The sequence below is a fragment of the Paroedura picta genome, chromosome 3, assembly GCF_049243985.1.
Source record: "Paroedura picta isolate Pp20150507F chromosome 3, Ppicta_v3.0, whole genome shotgun sequence".
Taxonomy (NCBI): domain Eukaryota; kingdom Metazoa; phylum Chordata; class Lepidosauria; order Squamata; family Gekkonidae; genus Paroedura; species Paroedura picta.
The window spans coordinates 134,721,881-134,746,260 of record NC_135371.1 but is presented as its reverse complement, the minus strand read 5'-3'; the positions used below and the strand labels follow the sequence as shown (position 1 = coordinate 134,746,260).

Sequence of the window (24,380 nt, the reverse complement as noted above, 5' to 3'; positions counted from 1 at the left end):
CTCCAGGTCCTGATATTATATAAACCAAGAGTTCTTAAGGAACTCTGATGTGAGATAGTTGATCTACTGACCTGTATATCAAACCTATCACTAACTTCAGAGACTACCAGAATACAGAAGAGTAGCAAATGTGACACCAGTTTTTAAGAAGGGACCCAGAGGAGAATCAGGAAATTACAGGCCAGTCAGTATATCATCTGTCCCAGGCAAATTAATACAATCTGTAATTAAATGTTAAGCACATAGAGGAACAAAGCCTGCTAAGGGAAAATCAGGACGACTTCTACAAGATCCTGCCTCACCAAACCTTTGGAGTTCTTTGAAAAAGTCAACAAGCAGGTAGACAATGGTGACCCAGTGGAAATCATATTCTTGGATTTTCAAGAGACTTTTGATAAGGTACCTCACCAAAGGCATCTGAGTAAATGTAGCAGTCATAAGATGGGTTCTCTTTTGGGTTAAAAACTGGTTAATAAAATAACAGGAAGCAAAGAGTAGGAATCAATGGACAGTTCTCACAAGGGAGAAAACTACTCCTCTGAATGCCAGAGGCAGGAGGCAACATCGGAGGAAAGCTTTGGCCTGTGTGCTCTGTTGTTGGCCATCCAGAGGGTTCTTCGTATGTTCTTAAGTCTATTATGCTATTATGATACCTATACTGGCTATAATATACATTCAGGGTCTCTTCCATGTTCACCTGCATTAACAGCATGGATCTGCAGCATAAAACAGAGAGCCTCAATTGATCTTTGTGATAAAAATGTGAAAATTGAAAATGGAACTTGTTGCTGAGCCAGGTTAGGAGTCTTTAAGGAAAGGGAGAAGAGAATACAAGATGATTAAAATGGACTTTCTGAAGAATGGAGATAGCATATAAGACATATACATGTGCAAACCAAACTATGAGGTTAGTGTTCTGCTGCTTCAGACCAACATGGCTACTCACATGACTCTATCTTCAATAGTCCATTGGGAATCAATATGCAATGCAGGCTCTATTTAACGGTTTATTTAAGACTAGTAAGCAAGTCCGCTGTAACTAATACAGCGGGCTCTCTTGGCCGGCGGCCTGATGCTGCGAGAGGCGCTTTGCACCTTTCACCGCGTCAGGCTGCCGGGCAGGGAGCTCCGCGCGACTGCCGGGGGCTCCCTGGGTCGGCAGACTGACGTGTCGGGAGGCGCGAAGCTTTGCGTCTGCTGATTGGCCTGGCCGATGGTCTGTCCGGAGGAAGGGGCCAATCAGTCCCCTTCCTCATCACGGACTAAGCCCACCCTAACTCCTCCCACTAAGCGCTTAGCACTTTATTTAGTCCGCTGCATGTTAAGGATAGTTAGGTTTCACTGGCCCTAGTCAAGATTATACCACCAAGCTGGGGACACTGTGAAGTGTGAACTAAGTTATGAAACCTTAAGGAAGGTTTCTACATGAGCCCCAATTCAAAGATATGCGTTCAGTTCAGGTCTTCCTTTCAGAAATGTATTTATATTTATATACCACTCCTTCTCTACGGTGAGAAGCCAGGTCAAAAGCATAACTGAAAGCCAGGCTTAACAGTTGTTATTGATTAGGCCAATGAGGAAGACAGTATTCAATCTGTGTGAACAAAAAACAAAACAAAATGGCATCAGTAGAGTGAGACCTCATTGGCAGTTCATTGTGTTATTCTGTACAGTCTGGAGTGTGTTGCTCTTAACCTTCCAATCCAGTTTCATTGTCCTGTTTATTTTCTTCCTTTCTATCGCATTTTTATGTTGCCTTCTGTGTTATAGTGTACTTAATTGTTTTTAATTATGTAATCACTTTTAGTCTCGGTAAGAAAAAGTTTGTGTACACCGTTTTTCACTAATCAAAGGAGTCCCAAAGGGGCTTACACTGTTACCTTTCTCTCCCCACAACAGACACTCTGTGAGGTAGGTGGGGCTGAGAGCGCTCCAAGAGAACTGTGACTGGCTTGTCAACCAGCTGGCTACATATGGAAGAGCAGAGAATCAAAAGGAAACCAGATTAGAAGCTGCCACTCTTTAACCACTACACCACACTGCCTCTCAATACAAATTTAAGAAATATGTTTATTTATTTTATTTATATACTGAATTTATTTATTTTATTTATATACTGCCCTGAGCCTCAGGGGAGGGTGGTATATAAATATAATAAATACATTCTGTAGATGAGAGAAGAACAAGCAGACAAATCACTGAGCTCTTAAACCAAAAATAAACCAGAACACAGAGAAAGATTTAATATTTCCATAGTGCAATGTGAAATCGAGGGACATTTTTTGAGTGCATTGACATGAGAAACTGATTATGCCAGCTGGAAGCACCAAAGCAAAAGGTGGCCATAACCCCAAGTTACCCACCAAAACAGCTGTTTGCAGCCTCTGAACTAGGGTTGGGTGCTTTGGTGTCCAAAGTGGCCGCTCGCACCCGAAGCAGCCAGCGCCGCATTGCGGGGGGGGGGAGGTGCGGGCATCGATGCGCTGGTTGTTGTACACACACAGGCGCCAAGCTATGCATGTGCATGTGTGCGCTGTTCAGTGCGTCCCCCTGCGACGCAGTGCTGGCTGCTTTGGGCGCAAGCGGCCACTTTGGACGCCGAAGCACCCAACCCTACTCTGAACCACAGTATATAGAAATTTGTTTCTCCTACCAAGAGAAAGAAAATGGAAATAACAAAATATATTGAAGTAAGGAATATTGAGATAAAAGACAAAAGCCAACACCGTGCTTAACTTGCATTTAATTAATCTAGGAGAGCCACAGAAGAAGGGACACTCCAGAGCTTTCCCCCCAAAGAAATATAAAAATGAGAAACAGAAGAGAACTAATCTGGAAATGTTTTAATTTTACATTGCAAAATTTGACAAACAGTTCCTTAAAAGTAAAAACTAAAACCAGTCATCTAGCTGCTTGTCCACAGAGGAAGGCCCAGCCAACCAGCTCCCAGCATGCAATGCGACTGCTGTCTCCAGACCCCATAACTGGCGGCATCATCCAGCAGGGAAGCTGGATCGTAAAGCCTTTTGGGGAATAACAGCAACCCTCATACTTGATACTGGTTGCTCCACATGCTTCCTCTGCATCATTGGTGCAGCAAGGATGCTCCGATTCCCCTACAAACATATCTAACAAAGAGGAGGCAAGAAGAGGCTTATTGGACTCCATCCAGGCTGCTGTTTTTGTTTAAACCTTTAGGGGCTTTAGGCAGATACTGATAAACCAGGGCTTGTGGGTGGGGGATGAGAAACAGTTCAGTCGGGAGGATTAAATCTTGGCAACAAGAAGCAACATGGATCCAAATCTCAGTAAATCAAGTTGCAAATGTGGGCAAGAAGCATCTGTACGGAAAGCAGGCAGGCAGGCAGGCAGGGCAGGGCAATGCAGAAACCTGCACAAGCCTGTGTACTCTCCACTTATATGCAGGAAGTATGTAACATTTTGACCCAGCCTTTGCTAAGAATTACATACTATGTGAGGCACCCAACTAACGCCCCCTTCCATCATTGTCTGGCAGCCAACACAGCAGAAGCAATCCCTCTACAGGGAAAAGTGATACCTATATTGGTATCTACCTGCCACCCCATATGAGAATATTGCTCTAATGATGAATTTTGGTTTAAAAATGAACAAAATAAGAGGCAACTTCATCTGACAGAATCTCCCCACCCCTGCAATGCAGTATTTCCCCTATATTTAAAATCAAAGCTAAATTAAAATTGTGAGCCTCTAGCAAAGTAACAAAGCAATAAATAGATCTAGTATATTTCAAATGAAAAATAACAAGTTACAAAAAAGCCTCATTGGAATTAACCTCCAGATATTGCTACAAACTGACTCTTCACGGACAGAATCGTGTCTCCAAAATCAGTTGCAGCCTTCCTCCACGCTCACTGGGCTTGGTTAGTTTAATTTATCCTTTGGAATACTGCTAGACAACAATACAATACAAGACAACACACAGCACAAGTAGGGGGGGGGAAGAGTCTGCTCCTAAGAGGATGTTTTTTCATGTCATTTGTTGCCATCAATGCAGGTCCGTGCAACAGCAATGGAAAGTGAGAAAGATGGAAAGGTGCACTGGTCAGTAGGACGTCCAGGACTTGGTTGCAGAGCAGATGGCAGGGTGGATTACTACAAGAGTTTCTTAAGAGCATGAGACAGGTTAGCTTTGAATTCTCTCTGCCAATGACAGTAGAGTTTCTGAAGTGTCTAGCCCTCTCGAACACTGTCCCGAGGCTCTGCTAGTGAACTGTGGATGATCCCAATAATTGACTCAACACCCTCTCCCTCCAGGAAGGTGCGGTGGTCCCCTTCAACAACATGGACAAATACTTTCCCATCACAGACCTGCAGAAGGCAGAGCGGGCATGAGAGAAGAGACAGACAGAACATTAATATTAAATGCAAAATCTAGTTTCATATCCTTTCTGTTTTTCCATCCAAAAGTCATGATCACCAGATAAGGAGGTAATACAGTCCTTTTAGCTTCTGCTTCCTCCTTTACTTTCCAATACTACTCTCTAAATCAATTCCAACTGAAAACAACACGGCAAAACTAGGCCTGTTTTCCACACTCAAAATTAATAGAACCATTTCCATAATTTAGAATCATAAAGCTGGAAGGGGCCATGTAGGCTGTCTAGCCCAATTCCCCGCTCAATGCCGGATCAGCCTAAAGCATCCAGGATAAGTAGCCGCTGTTTGAAGACTGCCAAATGAGAGGGAGATTATTACCTCCTTAGGCAGTTGGTTCCTCTGCTGAGTTACTTTCACTGTGAACAAATTTTTTCCATGATATTGGCTAGATATCAGGAGAAAAATTTTGATAGTCACTGTAGTTCAGCAGTGAACTACACTGGCAAACTAGACCTCGTACTGCTGCTGCTTCTCAACAGGCCAGGGAAAACACTTGCAGAATTGGCCGGGGCAGACAGCCTGTGCAACTTATGAGGATGACTAGTAGTGAGTGAAGAACTACATTCATAAGATTGTTGGACTTTCATCTGTTAAGAAGAGTTCCTTCTTGGACTAACCTCTGAAAGCTTGTAGTCTTCCCCGAGTCCTTCTCCATACTCGCTGTGGGTCTTAGCCTTCAGTAGCACCACACTGCCATGATATTTGCTGACTGGGACATACTCATCTCCTGCCTTCAGTTTATAGTAAAAAGCAGCAGCAGCAAAGGTAAGCCCCTCACGACTGATGTCTTTATAGCTCTGAGTTATCAGGTCCACGGTAGCATTTACACGAGCTTCCAGATCAGGTAGGGGCAGAAGAACCTCCAGCAACTGCAAATGATACAAAGAGAAAAAAGCTTCACTACAAGTTCAAGTGCAGTTTTTAGACAGAAACTGTTGTGAGCAAGAGAGTGCTACCTTATTGTATTCCATGCCAATAAACTGCTGAACAAAGGCACACAGTGCTTCGGTCTCCGTTTCGGCCTCATTTCCTGGGGTTAGCTTGGCCCTGTAGCTCTGAAGGAGAGGATGGACCATAAGGTTACTCCCACTGACTGAATTTTAGACATAGGACAGACGTCTTAGCTCCACAACTGGGAGTACTAACAAACCAGCACTACCACTGGAAATGCAAAACAACAACAAAAAACAACCCCCCAAAAACAAAAAAACAAACACACACAACAAAACAAAACAAAAAACCCACCCCAAAACAAAACACTAATACAGAAGGTTTTGAAAGAAATAGTTGGTTGCCTTGATTTGGCACAGAACACAAATGTGTAAAACAGGCACACTGTTCTGTGAATGAAAAATTATGCTGGACATTTTTGTTGAAACCTAATTTACATGGCAGAAATTGGTTGTACAGCAGAAGCATGCAACTTACAGGTTGCCTGTCCTTTGCACATGGAATAACATATGTGTGTGCATGCATTTCAATCTTGCAGGTTGCACATTACTCTCATATGGAAATGCTGACATTTTGAAATAGTTTGAGTCACCTTAAATCTGCCTTACCTGAGTGTGTGCTGCTACATAGGAGTGTGAACCATCAAACAGGAAGAGGCTGTTGAGTGAATGGGAAGGATTCTGTTGGGCTTGGAGCTGACAACATATTTCAAAGGCTACACAGGCACCAAAGGAGTATCCAGAAATCCGATAGGGGCCTTCTGGCTGCACCTGCTTTATACAGTCAATATAGTAGGATGCCAGGCTTTGAATACTGTCCAGAGGAGCATCTAGGGAGAGGAAGCAAGGAGCAAAAATTAGAGGAAATGTCTAGCTATGATGCTCATGACCAACAAGTCTAGAATTCAAGTTCTGCTACCACAACCTCCAAAATACAGAATGGAAATAATATATCTATAATTGTGAAATAGCTTCTATTTTCAAAAATCTGTAGAATTTGATTTTTTTTGTCAAGATTAACACTTGGTGGACAAGATGGGGCATTGCATAATGCATATCCTTGAAATGCTTGAATCCTCATTAGCCATCTCCCACACTGATTATCTTTTATAAAATGAAGGGTGCTAAACATCTGTGCTATTTAAAAGTTTTGGGATTTGAAACAAAATCTACACTAGATTTTTTTTCTAGCACCAGAATTCTTAGCTCTATAAATAACTGCACAGTAGCTGCCATGAGAGTTTCTAAAGATGCCCATGGAGGACTAAGCAAGGTAGAAAGAACCCACATTTTGTTGTGATGTACCTATAATATTATTTAAGAGTAATGGACTGTTTGGAAACTTGTACTGTATAAAATGGGTATTTCAAGCTTTCTAGCAGGTGTAGGTTTTCAAAAAGATTTATGAAAAAAGAGAAACATTTATAGCCAACAACATGTGGGAAAATGACCAGTTTTAAAAGAGAAGAGGTCAACTCTTCCTATGGCTCACGTTGTTTGCAGGGGGCACCTGGAGATCTCCCACAATTACAGCTTATCTCCAGATGACCACTTTCCCCTGCAGAAAGTGGCTGCTTTGGAGGCTGGGCTTTATGGCATCATGCCCCATTGAAGTTTCTCCCCACCCAAATTTTGTCCTCCCCACACTCTAATTCCAAATCTCCAGATACTTCCCCAACTTGGAGCTGGTTTGTGCCAGCCTCTCCCTTGGTTCTTACGTCTGTACATAACACTGCTGATATTTTTCATCCTGAGCCTCCGGGGAGGGCGGTATATAAATTAAAATAAATAATAAATACTAAATTAACTAATGTTTGGGGCGGGGGAGGGGGGGAGCTTGTCCTTAAGGGACTTTTGTGCTCCAGCAGTGAATTACTACCACATACCTTTCCTTCAGGCTTAGATTCTTTCCTTGTGTATGTATTTATATCTATATATCTATATATCTATATATCTATATATCCATATATCTATATATCCATATATCTATATATCCATATATCTAAATCTAAATCTATATATACTGTGGATTAGAACTATGCAATAAACATAGAAACAACTACCTTTTGTGCACTGAAGGCCATAGCTGGGTATACAGAGCTTTGAAGCAAGTGTGTTGAAAACGGTCAGAGATCCTTCTATCGGGTGGATGAGGAACAGAGGAGACTCTGAGCTCTGTACCTCATTGAGTCGCACAACAGTTGGTCCTTCTGGATTAACCAACAGGGTTTTCAAGTCCAACTGGGGCTGCTCAGCCTGATTACCTTTTGTTTCAAGTGTCAATGCTAAAACACAAAAATAGTCATAAGACAGAAACAGTTAATGCAGTTTTCTGGGTAGAAGAACTAGCCAGTCCTGACCTGCCTGATCTTGGAAGCTAAGCAGGGTCAGCCCAAATTAGTAATTGGATGGGAGACGACCAAGGAATACCTGGGCTGTGACACAGAGGAAGGCAATGGCAAACCATCTTGGAGTATCATTTGCCTTGAAAACCCTACAGGGGCTGCCATAAATCAGCTCTGTGAACTGATGGTTAAAAAAAGCTAGTTTAGGACTTGCCTTACTATACTGTATTGGAAAGCAGTAACTTCTGGGCAAATAACCTTTAGAACCTAAGAGAGAACTTCCTGGTGCATTATGATGCAAAAAGTTAAAGAAAACACAGGACATGTAATTCCTTAGAAAAATTTGGCAATGTCGAAACTATTGCCTTGACTACCACAAAGGAGGTTTAGGGTGGGGTTTGGGTGCAGAGTGTGGGAATGAGCACAGAGAAAGAAACATTGCAGTAATAGAAATCTCATGATTTCCAGTTTCATCTGGAATATCCAGCAATCACTGCCTGATGTCCTGATCTCCTTGCTGGATTGGGCCGGTTCCAATTCCAGCAGCAGTAAATGTATAAAGAAAAAGTGTGATACAACATAGTAATCGGTAGTGCATTCTGCTAACCTCTTGGGGCAAGGAAGATTGTCATGCACTATTGACGCCCATGAAGCCCTGTACAAAATTCAATATCAACTTTGCTGCACCTGTTTCTTATCTATTACAAGGACCCATGACACCTGCACATGTCAGTCCCTACCTCCTCTGACAGATTTGCTTCACTACTTAGATTTCCCCCCTCTGTGCTAGAAGCAAGCTGCTCGTACAACAGAAGTAAGCCATTTCTGCCAGTCATCACCACCCATTCTTTTGTGTCACAAATGTGGAATTCGAATGGCTAGGCACACTTACCATCTGTGGCCCCGGGCTTGGAAGAAAGTTCTCGCAGTTTGTTAATAGTAAGCAATCTAACATCTCTCATTGTCATAACAATATCATAGTCTCTTTCCAGAGTCTGACGTATTTCCACACCCATTAAGGAATCCAAACCCAGATCAGCCAGTGAGGTGTCAGCATTCAGGCTGTTCACATCGCGAACACCTGAAGAAAAGAAATATAATAAACTTTATAAAACCCTTTAGGCAGTTTTTTCCTAACAGGTTTCCTTCCATTGCTCTCAAGGCATCATTTAGGATGAGGCATATCTCCACACATTTGTTTTAATCATCTTTAGTACAATACAGCAGGCCATGGGAAAATTGTTTTGGGCCAAATTTCTGAATGCTTACTTAACATTTTTAAAATTATGTATACAAACATTTGTTTAACTGCACATGAGCAGGCCCCAGTTTAAAAGTATGTATTAAGGCTCACTGAAAGCATCATAATTAAGATAAGATACAACCCCAAAAGAAAGCGGAATAAGATATAGAAAGATCACAAAGACTATATAACCTGTTCTCCTGTGCAACGAATGCATGGTATGACAGAGACAGTACATATGCTCTTACTTTACAAATCTTATTTCTAACAAAAAAGAACCAGTTGTCTCTTATCTGTGACCAGTCAAAAAAAGAGAAGGGGTAAAAAGAACAGGCAACAACAAAAAAATCATCTAGTCCCACTGAAGAAGAAGAAGAGTTGGTTCTTATATGCCGCTTTTCTCTACCCGAAGGAGGCTCAAAGCAGTTTACAGTCTCCTTCCCCTTCCTCTCCCCACAACAGACAACCTGTGAGGTGGGTGAGGCTGAGAGAGCCCTGATATTCCTGCTCGGTCAGAACAATTTTATCAGTGTGGCGAGCCCAAGGTCACCCAGCTGGCTGCATGTGGGGGAGTGCAGAATCGAACCCGACTCACCAGATTAGAAGTCCGCACTCCTAACCACCACACCAAACTGAGTGAAAAAATCATAAAGAACATAGATGGAAAACATGTGAAAAGGACAATCAGTTAATTAGAAGAAGCCAAGTGATACTATTTGGTCAATTAAAAGCTTTCACTTGTCGCACTATTGCAACAACTGTCCTTATTCCTATTCCACAGCCAGATCTTCTTTCCCTTTCTGATCTCCACCCCAAAAGTTCTAGGCCTATTCTTATCCTCTGGTGGTAATCTTTAATGGCAGTGTTCTCTTCCTTCTCCCCAGCCTGTTTCTGCCTTGACCAGTTGAGCGGCAGTTAATATGACCCATCTTCTTCTGTGTTTCGAAGATGGAAGGAGGAAAGAGGTTCACACCGTTAACACCTCTCAAGACAATACTGCATACGCCTACAACATCATCTTCTCCTACATCTAATCCTGCTTGCTGCACCCAGTTTTCTTCACTTGCCATTTGGCACCATCTTCCATACTAACACCTGTGCCTGGCATTTTTTCAAGTGCTTTGTACTTCTGGGAAGTGATCAATAAGCAAGAGATTTCTAAAGGTAAAGGTATCCCCTGTGCAAGCAACGAGTCATGTCTGACCCTTGGGGTGGCGCCCTCTAGCATTTTCTTGGCAGACTCAATACCAGTGCCTTCCCCAGTCATTACCATTTACCCCCCAGCAAGCTGGGTACTCATTTTACCGACCTCGGAAGGATGGAAGGCTAAGTCAACCTTGAGCCATGTCTACTTAGATTATTATTAGGAAAAGAGGCAAAATTATGTCAAGACACAAGATGCACAGCAAACAGTATAAAGTAGTTATGGAGTAACAGCAAAAAGTGGAATAAACACAAGAAGAGAGTTTCAGGATTCGACCAGTGGCCCCTCTAGTCCAGCATCCCATTTAACACAATGGCAACCATGAGGCCCACAAGCAGGAATACAGAGGTCAAAACTTTCCCTGTTGTTATTTCCAGACAACTGGTGTTCAGAAGAATATGCATCAGGGCACGGAAGTTGCAGATAGCTGCCATAGCTAATACTCACTGATCAACTAATTCTCTGTGAATTTGTTTACATCACTTTTAAAGCCATCTAAGCTAGCAATCATCACCATACCAGCAAGTTCTACAAGTAAATTATTAATTGTGTGAAGTAGTACCTTCTTTAATCCAAAGAATGATGGGTACAACTGCACCCAACGGGTAATTTATTAGATTTAAACAAACTTTTAAAAAGAAAAAGACTGATTGCTTAACGTAGCTTGCTCGCTGTTTCTTGTTTTTAAAACACAGTATCTGTCTTTAAAGAATGGGTACAAATCTGCATAGTACGTGAACATACAGGAATTATCAATAGCTTTCCTCTTTGGAACGGTCAGGGTCCTTGCTGGTATTCCACAGGCTTGACAAGTGGAAGCCATTATAGCAGAATGCTCTGTATTTTAAATGTACGGTGTGAGATTTATTCACAGACATAAAAAGGAATTTAGGGTCATCATCAGACTGTCACAGTGTAGTGTAATGAACATGGTACAATAAATGCTCCCTGATCTGCATAGAGTAGCAGTCATTCTGAGCAGAATCCAGTGCAAATACATGGGGTAGCTGAGCCTCTTTACTCATGTTCCTTCTAATAGCTGTTGACTCAAAATGCTACAGATTCCTAATAAAGACTTCACATCTTTAATATAGCTAGTTAGCCACACAGACACTTACCTAGAATGTGTGCAACAGCTTCCACAAGGTCCCTCTGGCTACCCCCATCGCTTCTTGACAACACTTTCTCTGCCAGGACAAAACTAGACATGACAGGATGAGGCTGGTTGAGGAAGTGATCCAGTACTTCCAAACATGAGCTGATCCTCTGGGGCAGAGTTCCACCAACCACAATATCATTACTGCCCATTGTTTCCAAGACAACACCTACATCACCAATAGCGCCCCACTGTATAGCCAAGCCTAAGAGAGGAGAGAATGCATGGAGGCTGTTAATACAGTATATGGCAGTAGAAAGAGGGTTTCATTGGGAAACAAAAAGAGCACAGTACAAATACATTACTCGTTTTGAACTCAAAGACTTTGTGGTGCAAACAAGGTGGCAGGAAGCATGGGATTAAGCCTAAGTAAATTTATTTTCATTCATTTCTTTGGAAAATCGAGTCGCCCTATGGCTGGAAGGATTGCGCCATTACCTGGAAGCCCATCGTTTCGTCGCTGTTCACAGATGCGCTCCATGGTAGAGTTGGCAAAACCGTAGTTGGTCTGCCCTGCGTTTCCTCTTCCGCAGCTTACTGAAGAGAAAGCTACAAAGTAGTCCAATTCTGGGCACTTCTGACGAGTTACCCTAGAACAGAACATCACAGGGGAAAATCATTTGTTAACTTGTTTTGCTCAGTGCTGATGAAGGCAGGCTTGGTTCTGAAAACAGCAGCTTATATTCATGCTTCACATTGCACTTACTGGTCCAAATTAAGTGTGCCGGTGTACTTCGGCTTGTTAACTTCCTGGAAAAGCTCTGGAGTCTGATTTTCCAACATGGCATCTTTCAAGACCTGTAGGAAACAATTTGCCCCCATAAATTATCACCTAGTCAGGTCAGAACACGTATCTTACTTCAATTTTAAACAATGCGGGAAAAATTTCAACTGAACTATGGCCTAACAGTGCAGTCCTAAACTGAGTTATATCCTCTAAGTTCACTGAAGTCAATGAAATTCAGACGATCACTGATTAAGGCGAAGCTGTAAGAAATCTAGCTACCATTTTAATATGAATTACATGCTGAGAACTACACGTGTTCCAATTATTCATTAAGATTAATAAAACAATCTCCTCAAAGCCTGCTACAAACCTCTTCCCTCCATTCCCCAGATGTTCTGTTGACCGCAAGGTCTAGGGTAGAACTCATTTGATGGGTACTACTTCGTTGTGTTTGACACACGGACTGTTAAGATATAACAACCCGTTCCCTCTTCCCCTTTTACAAATGCTGCTGCCCAAGGATCATTAAAAGACCTGAGCAGAAAGCGCAACTTCCACTTTCTATGCAGTTCTGAACAAAGTGCTGAAGAAAGTGAATTCAGCAATCTCTAGTTAACATGATCCATGTCAATAATGGAGGAAACCACAACAGCCATCTTTGCTCACTCACCATAGCCAAGTTGAAAACGCCCCCAACTGGTCCAAGCTGAGAAGCTTCTTGTATTAAAGCTTGTGCCCCCTTAAGAGTCACAACATCAGTGGTTGACACCAGAACTTCGACTCCCAACTGCTTCCATTCTTGAACTCGTTTAGCCTGATAACCTGCAATGAGCCTAAAATCAGACTGTGGATGTACCTGTCATGATGAACTTTCTGCTCTCCCCTCCCTTTCCTTTTTCTTTAATGGTGATAAGAAAGATCTAAAAAAATAAATCTTTCCAGGCAACTGTCCACTCTCAGTATTTGGCAGTGAACAAAACCTTATTTGGTTGGGGCCACTGATTACAAACATCTGTATTGGCTTCCTCCTGTGAGCATCTCTCCTGGATGTCAGTAATTAAGCCAGGCTTTCTCAACCAGGGTTTCATGAAACCCTGGGATTTATTGACCTTCCAGGGTTTCCCAAATGGGTGGGAGTTAAATAATTTAAAAAATATATTTAAAAAAACTGTTAAACGTGTATCAGGTGATATGACCATATATAGTCATGTTAACCAGCCCATCCCCTCCCAAAATGGCCAATGATGGGCCTGGAGGGGGAGGGGCCTCAGGTGGGCATGTTCACAGCTATGCTTCTTAAGCATATTCTGCATGATTGTGTCACTCCTGGAGTTCCCCAAAGCCATAATAATGTTCCAAGGATTTCTCAACAGTAAAAAAGTTGAGAAAGGCTACATTATGGATTGGATTGGCAACGGCTAGATACTGTTGGAGATAGAATTTTAAGGAATTGTTTCAAACTGGTTATTCTGGTAATTAACTATTTGATAGTATAATTGTTTTATCTTGCAATTTCATTTTATGTTGGCTTGCTGGGAGGGGCAGCATAAGGTAAAGGTAAAGGTATCCCCTGTGCAAGCACCGAGTCATGTCTGACCCTTGGGGTGATGCCCTCCAGCGTTTTCATGGCATACTCAATACGGGGTGGTTTGCCAGTGCCTTCCCCAGTCATGACCGTTTACCCCCCAGCAAGCTGGGTACTCATTTTGCCGACCTCGGAAGGATGGAAGGCTGAGTTGACCTTGAGCTGGCTGCCGAGTTTGAACTCCCAGCCTCATGGGCAGAGCTTCAGACAGCATGTCGGCTGCCTTACCACCCTGCGCCACAAGAGGCTCTGCGCCACAATAAATGCAATAAATAAATAAATAAACAAATAAACAAACAAACAAATAAATAAACATTTAAACAAATGTAGCAGGAATTTATTTGGTGGCTACCAAGTTTGCTGCTACAAAGGGAAGAAATTGGCCCCTTTCTTCAGCAGAGCAGTGCTTGTGGAAGAAGGAACGATTTCAATTCCTTGTTCTTCCTTGCTTCCCAAGGATCCCATGATGCAAGGACTGATCTTTCCAGGGATTAGGAAAAGCTGTGGCCATGAAGAGTAATGTGGGGAAGTTATACTTTCTGCATAAGGAGTGGTAAGATGCTGCCCACTATACATTTTCCTGGCCAGTATCTTAACCACCGCCCCTTTCCTTAAAAATCTGATTAACTTATTGAGAAGTGAATATGTGCCATTACTCCATCACTTCGACAGCTGGTTAATTTTCTTTAGTAGATGCCAAACTTACTATTCTATTTCAAGTTTTCCCCACCTTAACTTAGATAGAATTCAGTTTTGACTGAGAAAAAAAAATTAAAACCTGAACCCGCAATTCTGAGGCACAACTAGGGGCACCATCTCATCAGAACGTAAATTTCGTGACAAGGACTACACTTAAAGTTGCAGTGAGGGAGAAAATTCAAACATTTAATAATTCCCTCTGCAATTTTGCCAGCTGAAACAAATCCCCAGTCAGGCTACTAGTACTATGTGTGTGGAAAGACCAGCACTGGAGGAGATTGACTTTGATCAGTGATACTGCACATGTGCATACATGCGGGTGTGTGTGTGTGTAGAGTTACACCCCTACACAATATCCCGGAGTCCTCAAGACTGTGATTTAAGAAGTGATAAGCAGATTTGTTCACAGACACTCCCCACCCGCAGGTCCACTACAGTTTGGCCCCCATTCTACATTCAGCTTACCAGTTCGAATGCCGGAACGAGACGTCAGCACGAGCTTTTTTACTCCTCTTTCAACCAACCACTGAGCCAGTTCGAGTCCAAATCCTCCAAGGCCTCCTGTGATGATATATGATTTATTTGGTGGGCAAGATGTTCGAGAGATGGCTGACAGCTGTGTTGGCTTTGCAGGCGATTTACTTTCTTCTTTGTTGACCTAAAAATAAATAATAGTACAGAGAACTTACTAAGTCAGGTATCACTTAAACTTAAAACACACACTGTGTTTATACAGCAGTGAGAAATGTGTGTGTGTTAAGTGTTGTCAAGTCACTTCTGACTTATGGTGAGCTTTATGAATCAATGTCTTCCAAAATGTTCTATCCTAACATTACTCCTAACCAAGTAACTGGTTATGCAGCTGGAAGTGATGTCATTGGGTTGCAAGATGCAGGTTTGGAGAATCTCTGCCACCCCCATCCTCTGCACCGCCTGATACTGGGACCAAAATGCCAGGACACAGCAGCAGGCAGGAGCGAGCCCCGGTCCCCACCCACCCGCAAGCCACAAAACAGTCTAACGGCCTGCTCTGGCTGGCCAGGGTAGACCCCTCTCCCTTTAACCCAGCCACCCAGAGTAAAAAACCCCAACTAAACACCCTCCACCCACCCAACCTCAAGAGGACCCCAGCTTCCACCAACAGGTCAAACACAATAGAGGAGCCTCAGCCAACAAAATTTTATATTAAAATCAAGTATTGATGCTCATCTGTTTTGCAACTATTGTGCCTTGAAGCTGCTCAAACACAGCTTTTGGTGGTTTGTGCACTGATTTCCTGTCGTTTCCAGTTAAAACAATGCTGCATGTTTTCTCCAGGTTTCAGTAGACTGTGCCCAACAAGAGCAGCAGGAACTTAAATCTTTTCCTCCCCCTCGCTTGGAAATGCAGGCATTACTTTGACTGTTCATAATTGTTCCATGCAATTCATACAAACAGCATGTTTGAATAATAAATACAATCTAAAGGTCAGTCAGTCATACCTTAATCAAGACTTTGCCAATGTGTTTTCCTTGTGCCATATATCTGAAGGCAGCTTCGACCTCTTCTCTGCTGAAGACTGTAGTCCGCAAAGGTTTCACCACTCCATCTTTTATGCCCTTTGTTAGCAAGTCTGACACAATTTCCCAGTCTTTGTTTCCCTCTTCAAAAATGGCATCTAAAAGTATCCCATGGAAAGCCACATTCTTCAGGAAAAGGGCCATTCCTAGAAGATGCAAAACGGTTAGGAGAATTCTATGTTCATTTGTAGTCTCTCTTTAAGGTTGCCTGGAGAAAAAAATGCCTGCTCCTTTAATAGATACTTAATGCATAGAAATGGGCAGGTGAAATTTTTCGTGGCATTGAGGTAAATAGTACCACTTGGTAACTAACACCCCATTTAACTTTTGTTAAAAGGTAGGACATTTTCCCCCAGGCCACTGGCATCCCTATTTCTCTTTACCAACAAACTATTTTTGTTTACTTTAAAAACAAATCACGTGCTTAACAATTAAGACTAACTTACAGAAGTGAGCGTTTAAGAGCAAGAAAAGCTGAACCCCAATTTTCACTACCCAAAGGAGCCTCAGAGTGGCTTACAATCACCTTCCTCTCCCCACAACAGACATCTTGAAGTATGTGAGGTTGTGACAGCTCTGAAAGAACTGTGACTGGTCCCAGTTGACAGCATGTGGAGGTGAGGGGAATCAAACCCAGTTCTCCAGATTAGAGGCTGCCATTCTTAACCAATACACCACTCTGGCTCTCTTCTTAAGGAGGAACATCTGGACTTAACTGAAATGAGCTATGCTGTCCTTTTTAACTCTCTCTTCCTAAAACATCCCCCATACACAACTTTTCTAAATCCATCGTGCAGTTTTGACATATTGAATATTTTTAAGGAAAAATCTGTATGCAGGTAACTATGAAGTTAAACATAGAAAATTACTACTCAAACTGACTAAGTGAAGCTAAATCTTACCGAGAGGTGTATTGTTGGACAGATCGTATTTGCCAATTTCCAAGAAGCGCCCATGTCGAGCAAGGCAACGCAGACTTGCCTGGAGCTTCTCCTCTGCCAAGGAGTTTAACACAAGATCGACACCTACAAGGAAGACCAACAACAATAATTCAACACGAGACTAGAAACATGATTGATAGGATAGTAGTGCAAGCCTGCATATGCAGGAAGAGAACAGTCCAAAGGAGAACGGGGATCTTGATTTCCCAATGGAACCTCCCTTTACTGCTGCAATCCAAACCCGAAGGCATTGAAAGAAGCAGCACTCAGAGCCATTGGAGCTCAAGGACAGATTTCAAGCCCTTGCAGATGAAATGGAAGCAGTATCGAGAGCAGAGGAGGAACCAAAACAAATTCAAAGATGGAGTGAAGAAGTACAGAAGGAAATGGCATTTGAAGGAAAGGGAAAGTGTTGGTTGTCAGTGACTGTCTGCTGAGGGGCATGGCATGTGGCTAAACCTGATCCCTAGTTTGAGAGGTGTGTTGCTTGCCAGAGGCAAAGACTAAAGGTACTCCCGACAAGATGCCTATGGATCCCTACCTGTTTGTAATGGCCCACATGGGAACAAATGACATGGCCATCAACGCACAGTTGCGAATATTAAGGCTGACTACGAAGATCTTGGGAGGTGGCTGAAACGAATGGAGGCACATGTGATTTTCGCTTCTATCCTGTCTGTCAGGGGAAGAGGAATGAGTTGGGAGCCGAAGATAATGGAGGTGAACTGCTGGCTGTGTGGGTGGTGCCAGCAGGTGGGATTTGGTTTCTGAGACCACAGCATAAGTTTTCTAGAAGGCAACCTGTTAGCACATGATGGGCTTCACATATCCAAATTGGAGAAGAATATGTTTGGCAGGAACCTGGAGAGATTCATCAAGACAGCTTTATACCGATGGCCCACCTGGGAAGGTAAAGGTAAAGGTATCCCCTGTGCAAGCACCGGGTCATGTCTGACCCTTTAGGTGACGCCCTCTAGCGTTTTCATGGCAGACTCAATACGGGGTGGTTTGCCAGTGCCTTCCCCAGTCATTACCGTTTACCCCCCAGAAAGCTGGGTACTCATTTGACCGACCTCGGAAGGATGGAAGGCTGAGTCGACCTTGAGCCGGCTGCTGGGATCGAACCCCCAGCCTCATGGGCAGACAGCTTCAGACAGCATGTCGCTGCTTTACCACTCTGCGCCACAAGAGGCTCATGGCCCACCTGGGAAGGACAGGTCAAATAGAACCAAAAGCAAAGGCTTCAGGTGCCTAAATACCAATGCCTGCAGCATGGGCAATAAAAAGGAAGAGCTCAAGCTTCTCATGCAGATAGACAGAGATTATTTAGTAGGCATTACAGAGACTTAGTGGAATGATTCCCATGATTGGAATGCAGTAGTGGATGGATATGAGTTATTCAAAAGAAACAGAAAGGGTCAAAGTGGAGAACGTGGACACAATTGAGAGGATTCAGAGAAGAGCAACGAGGACCAAGCCCTTTTTTGAAAGGCTGAGGGGACTTGGGAATGTTCAGCCTGGAGGAGGTTGAGAGAGAACATGATTGCCATCTTTAATTATGTGAAAGGTTACTTAGAGGAGGGCAAGGAAAGATTCCTGTTGGCAGCAGAGGTTAGGACCCAAAGTAATGGGTTTAAGCTACATGTAGAACAACATTGGCTAAATATCAGGAAAATGTTTCATGGTCAGAGTAGTTCAGCAGTGGAATCAACTACCTAAGGAGGTGGTGAGCTCCCCCTCACTGGCAATCTTCAAGCAGCGGCTGGACAGATACTTAAGGCAGATCCTGCATTGAGCAGGGGGTTGGACTAGATGGCCTGTATGGCCCCTTCCAACAGTATGTTTCTATGATTCTATGAGTCCTGACCTAAACTCACTGGAGGAGGGGCAAGATAATAGGTAGACACAGTCTTTTGGTAGAGGACTTATATTGCCCCTTCTCTCCAGTAATTAATCTCTATTTCCATACACACTCCTAATTTGAACTCTAACTTTTCATTCAGACTTTTTAACCTCTATGGCCACTTTGCTCTTGCTGGGCTCTGACCTTTACACTCACCTGTACCATTGGTGACTTTCAGGACATGTTGCTCAAAGGTGGTATTTCTAGAACTCGCAAAGCTATTTGCATCAAGTTGGGGGAACCTGGCTTGGAGATAGTCACGTTTCTCTTTAGAGCCTACAAAGAGAAAAAAAGGATTATGTTTGCACAATTCTTGGTTCCTCCCCGCCTCAGAGATATATCAGTGCTGGACAAATTGGGACTCCTGGCCAAGCGAGATAAACATTACTCCATCTTCCCTCCTTTAACCTAGGGAGCTGTAACAAACACAGGAATGTCTTTTACAATGGGTTCAGTGTAGAAATTCGTTGCACTTGTGTACATCATTAATTCCTTCCCATTTTTCAAAAGAAACACCTTTATACTCAAGATGCACATAATACTTTGCCAATGGTTTGAAAACAAAAACTGACTGCGGCACAGAGGCAGAAGTGGAGGCCAAAGGAGTCCCTACGTACACAGCCAAAGGCAGCAAGAGCTCCAGGATAGGGCAAGACTCCTCATGGGAGCACAGCAGCCACTTGAGGGAACCAGCAGGAGCAGAGGTGCAACATGCAGGAAGTTCTCCCTCTCACAAGGTAGTGACTGAGCACAGTAGCAGCCCATGTAGACTTTGCACATTCCAGTAAAGAGACACTTAAGGAGCACCTTTTCATCTTGTGAGTCTCTGCTCCCCACAGAGATCCCGCTGCCCCTTTGGGTACCTGAACAAAGTACCTTGTTTTGATCTTAGATTTTGAGTGTTAGTGTTCGGATTATAACTACTGCCATAAAACCAAAATAAAAATTGTTGGCACAAAGATAGCTAGAAAAAAGTTGCTGCTACTTACCAACAGTAGTGAAGACATGGCAGCCCATGCTAAGGGCAATAGAAATGGCTGCTTGGCCCACACCGCCTGAGCCTGAATGAATGAGCACACTTTCACCCTTCCTCATGCCACCTCGAACCACCAAGGCATAGTAAGCAGTGGCATAGACCACAGGTACAGAAGCTGCTTCTTCTAGAGTCCTAAGAAAGGGAAAGAGGCTTTTACAGGCAACTGTAGCTCCCTATTTTGCAGGATCATATCCTCAATCATGTTTTGTTCCAGTTTGGATAACTGCTTATAGTGCCATAACAATGATAAATTATTTTTACATATTCTCTCCTCATTGTTTTATTCAGAATGTAGCAAAGGTCATTGCTTCTAAAAGATTAAGAAGTCAGTGCTAAGCAAAACTCATGACAATTTGTTTTACCCAGGAATACTCCTCTATCTTTCACTTGGCTGCCAGGACAAGCGCTTTGACCCACTAGAGAACTGGGCACTGGATACACAGAGCTCCCTAAACTATCCAAATATGTTTAATAGCTTAAAAAAAACACATTTCAAATTGGCTGTTAAATTAAAGAAAAAACAGTGAAAACATCTACCTCTGGGCAAACATGCAAGAACAGCAGTGATAAGTGTCTTTCACGGAGAGAACTTCTCCTAGCCAGCCTGGTGTAGTGGTTAAAGAGTAGGCATGTGCACACACAAAAACTGTGGACCATTTCAGATTCAGCCCAAACTGTTAGGGCCTGAATCCCAAGCACACGAAACATCCTTCACTTTTTAAGATTTGGCCAAATCAGTTCAGCCAAAGAGCAACTCTGCTGCCTGAGAAGGGGGAGGAGAACACTCACCAAACAGCTGTTCTACCATTACCTGCTGTTTGGACTGGAGCTCTTATAATGCCTCCCTATGCCTTTGCAGGCAATGATGCCTGTAAGGTCGTAGAGAGTAGTTTAAAGAGTGATCCGCATAACAGTTGATACTGTCAGACATGCTGCTCTTTCGAAGACTTTGCAGGCCTTTGTAAGGCATTTAAAGAGCGCTGTGTCTGTCAGTATCTCCCTCCCTGAGATCTGTGAAGATCAGCTGCTTGCTGGGCTCTCTTTACAGACAACTGTAGCGACCTATTTTGTAGGATCGTATTCTCTATCACATTTTGGTACATTCTGGATAACCACTTACAGTGCCATAGTAAGTGGTAAATAATTTTTACATATTCTCTCACAAGGTAAGGGAAAGCTGCCTGAGAAGGTTTGTGTGTGTGTGTGTGTGTGTGTGTGTGTGTGTGTGTGTGTGTGTGTGTGTGTGGAAGCATTTACACTGGCCAAATTGCTGAGTCACGATTTGATCATCACTGATTCTTCTTGTTTAAATGGCAAGGATAGATGGTTTGGCCTGGATAGGTTTGAAAAGTATCAGCATTGATTTGGGTACTTTTTGGCTTACCCGGACCTAATTGCCTATGCCAAGTTAAGAGTGGCAGCCTCTAATCTGGAGTACCAGGCTTGATTCCCCATTCCTCCTCCATATGCAGCCAGCTAGGTGACCTTGGGCCAGTCACAATTCTGCCAGAGCTCTCTCAGTCCCACCTATCTCATAGAGTATCTGTTGCAGGGACAGGAAGGATAGGCAATTGTTAGCTGCTTTGAGACTCCTTCAGGTAGTAAGGAGTGAGGTACAAAAAACCTCAGCTCTAAAATGCTATCACCAAACATATTCTCAAAAGAGTGGATTAAGATTCTAAACTGCTCAGTGAATTGGAATCAATGAACAAACAAAAAGCAGAAAGCTAGTTCTATTATCCTTTCTCAACGCTATTCAGCAAATTATCAACTTATTTGTTCCCTTAGAGAGGTTATTCCAGGGAAATCATAACTACTGACTAAAGAAAATAAAAAAGGAAACCACAACATTTCAAGGTATGTGTGTACTGTACTGTCATATTGCAGTCCTTATGGCAGTTACTAGGATTTCAAAGCAAGAGACACAGAAATGGTTTGCCATACTCTCTGTGTAGCGGCCCTGAACTTCCTCGGTCATCACCCTCCAAAGGGCTGACTCTGCTAAACTTCTGAGATGTGACCAGACTGAGCTAGCCTGGACAACCCAGATTCGGAGATTCTCAGAGTTCTTGCCAATTAATTTAAATTAATTTAATTTTCTGCTTCAGAAAATTGCTTTACTACTACTGATACATTATATTGAACTCCATTCTATTGGCCTTCATAACACACAGTTGTACAATTTAACTGAACCTAGCCCCAGAGGAGAAAGAGACAATGCAAATTGGCATACCAGTTTTGTGGAACTTCCCAGAGGAACCTTTTGTCAGAGTCTACTACAGTAGCTAGTCCTTTAGCAGGTAGCAGTCCCATCACTCTCTTTCCTTTAGGGTCCAGCCCAGAGAACTCCATTCCCAACATGCATTGTTGTAATGTCCAGTTTCCTGAAAAATAGATTTGCATAGTCCTGTGAAGCTGTTCCTATAAAGTTTTGTTAACCACACATACAATGTTCAGATTACTTTGTACATCTAGGTCTTTGCATCGTGCATGCCTGATCACAATAAGAAAGGCCACTGTGCAACTGGCATCTTCAGTACAGAGGGGACTCCTGTCTGATTTCTTAAAACCTGAAATTTGGCTAACTCTCTCTCTCTCTCGCAGCAGGAGCCAAGGGGGGAATTAGGGTTCCTTCCTAGCAGGGAAGCAAGGGTCATTTGCAGTTTGGGGCTCATTTGTCTCTGTCCCTCTCTCTCCCTCGCAGCAGGAGCCATAGCAGGTAATCAGGGGTCGTTTGTGGATTGGCAGGGCTCTCTGTGTCTCTCTCAGGCGTTTGAGAGCAAAGTAACTAGTGTTCAGGGAAGGAGGGCGGGAGCTGGAGAGGGAGGGACAATTAGGGAGTGGCCAGCTTTCCATCTCTATTCCATCTCAGACAGCAAGGACACTCTCCACCCAAAGGGCTGTTTCACAAATATTAAGAGGAACAATGGCTAAATATTATGATCAACTCACCTGGAATGGCATCTGGAGAGAGTTTTCCTGTGGCCAACATGATGTCACGGAAATTGAGAGATGCATAATGGACTCTGCAGAGTTGAACATCAGGGTTGGTTGTGTAGAAATGGCGAAGTGGGGAAGCAATCCAATGAAGTGAGGAAAGATCGCCACGTGTCAGGACATTTACAAATGCATATTCAGTGACCTCTTGAGATTTAGCTACAAAAGAACAGAAGACCAAAGTCATCATTCTGCCATTTTACAAGTACAGCTGTGTTTCATGTGAATATATATCTCTTAGACACTAGGAATGATATAAAAAAATATTGAGGGACTGTCCTTAGACACAGACATTTTCTTAAACAATGTCATTTAAGACATTCTGCGTATAATTCCAATTCATGTTCTTTTGTTATGTTGGAAAGGAGATTTGTTATTTCACAGAATCAATTTTTCCAGTACTGAAAGATTATTTCCTTTGATCATTCTTGGGAAGAGTGTCTGGATTATACAGCATAAAACCTCTTACAATATTATTGTATTCTCCAAGGAAAGAAATATTGCCATAAACTGGTCTTATTCCTGGTAGTTACCTTGCTTTAACAGGATGTGTCTGAAAGAGCCCCATTTTCCATCTCGATAAACATTCATCACTAGGTCATTCTGCAGAATCTTCTGCATCTCCTCGGCAGAAGAACTGGTGGAAGGTTTAGGAGAAGCAGCATTCAGGTTTGAAATGAAGAGGCACCTAGATAGTAAAATACAAGATTTAAATGTAGTCACATTTTTGTCACTTCTTCATAAAAAATGACCAAGCAATGATCCTGTCGCTGGATGCTGAAGTTTTGTACCTTATCCTGTGGCCCCCAGGCTCTTGACGAAGACAATTCACCATGCCGACCACTCCTGAAGCCCCACAGTCAGTAGCAGTTAGCCACACCAGCTGTTCTGAGGGTTCTGCTAGCATTTCCTGCAAGAGAATTCATAGCCTATTTAATCAATTTATTGATTAATTAATTAAATTATTAAAGGAGTGTTTAAAAACGTGATTTCCAGAATGCATAATATGAAGGAAGGTTTTGTTAAAAGCCTGGAGTGCATCATCCACCTGGAAACCCAGGAACAAGAATGACAAGCAACTTGTATCAACATTGAAAGTCCTTACCTTCAAAGGTTCTACCCATTTGTAATCAGTATCCTCCACAGGCAAGAACACAGGCTTCTTGGCAGGAGCTGGCCGACGACACACAAAGATGGCTGCACCAAAGGAGGACCTTTTCTCAGCCACCAAATTCAAGCCAAGCTTCCTAAACAGATCCTCCCATTCGACCTGTCAAGCCAAACAAAATGAAGATTCTAACATGATCAAGCAATTCTTGCACATTTAGTTGCTGGTTCTAAAGGTTTTGAATCAGTTAGTTATTAGTTAAATACATTATGGCAATCCCTTGCCAGAACAGCAAAAGAATTTATTTGTTGAAACAGAACATTGCTAATTCATTTTGTTTTCTATTCCATGAGTGGAAAATATTTTTCAAAACTGCTAAATATTCTAGTCTATGCTGTGCCCCTCAAATAGTTAAACTCATTAAAAGTTTACTTTAAGCTATATTTATTTTTTAAAAACTCATCAACAATCTGTTTAAAAAAAAAGGTTAGAAGAGAAGAATCTACGT

The 24,380-nt window shown here is 42.7% G+C and overlaps 1 protein-coding gene across 1 annotated transcript in view; it reads right to left on the bottom strand.

Moving 5' to 3' along the window:
* Positions 1-2,828: 2,828 nt before the first annotated feature.
* FASN (fatty acid synthase) overlaps positions 2,829-24,380 on the bottom strand; it is a 77,510-nt gene continuing 55,958 nt past the window's right edge. The window contains exons 24-43 of the mRNA XM_077328025.1: positions 23,870-24,034; positions 23,556-23,674; positions 23,298-23,452; positions 22,720-22,923; positions 22,001-22,151; positions 19,721-19,899; positions 18,888-19,007; positions 16,790-16,912; positions 15,810-16,033; positions 14,794-14,986; positions 12,715-12,866; positions 12,024-12,115; positions 11,756-11,907; positions 11,280-11,522; positions 8,607-8,795; positions 7,433-7,654; positions 5,979-6,199; positions 5,376-5,474; positions 5,037-5,288; positions 2,829-4,350 (exon numbers count right to left, since the gene is read on the bottom strand). Coding sequence (XP_077184140.1) covers positions 4,213-4,350; positions 5,037-5,288; positions 5,376-5,474; positions 5,979-6,199; positions 7,433-7,654; positions 8,607-8,795; positions 11,280-11,522; positions 11,756-11,907; positions 12,024-12,115; positions 12,715-12,866; positions 14,794-14,986; positions 15,810-16,033; positions 16,790-16,912; positions 18,888-19,007; positions 19,721-19,899; positions 22,001-22,151; positions 22,720-22,923; positions 23,298-23,452; positions 23,556-23,674; positions 23,870-24,034 — 3,393 coding nt within the window. The 3' untranslated portion in view covers positions 2,829-4,212. The remainder of the gene's footprint in view (positions 4,351-5,036; positions 5,289-5,375; positions 5,475-5,978; positions 6,200-7,432; positions 7,655-8,606; positions 8,796-11,279; positions 11,523-11,755; positions 11,908-12,023; positions 12,116-12,714; positions 12,867-14,793; positions 14,987-15,809; positions 16,034-16,789; positions 16,913-18,887; positions 19,008-19,720; positions 19,900-22,000; positions 22,152-22,719; positions 22,924-23,297; positions 23,453-23,555; positions 23,675-23,869; positions 24,035-24,380) is intronic.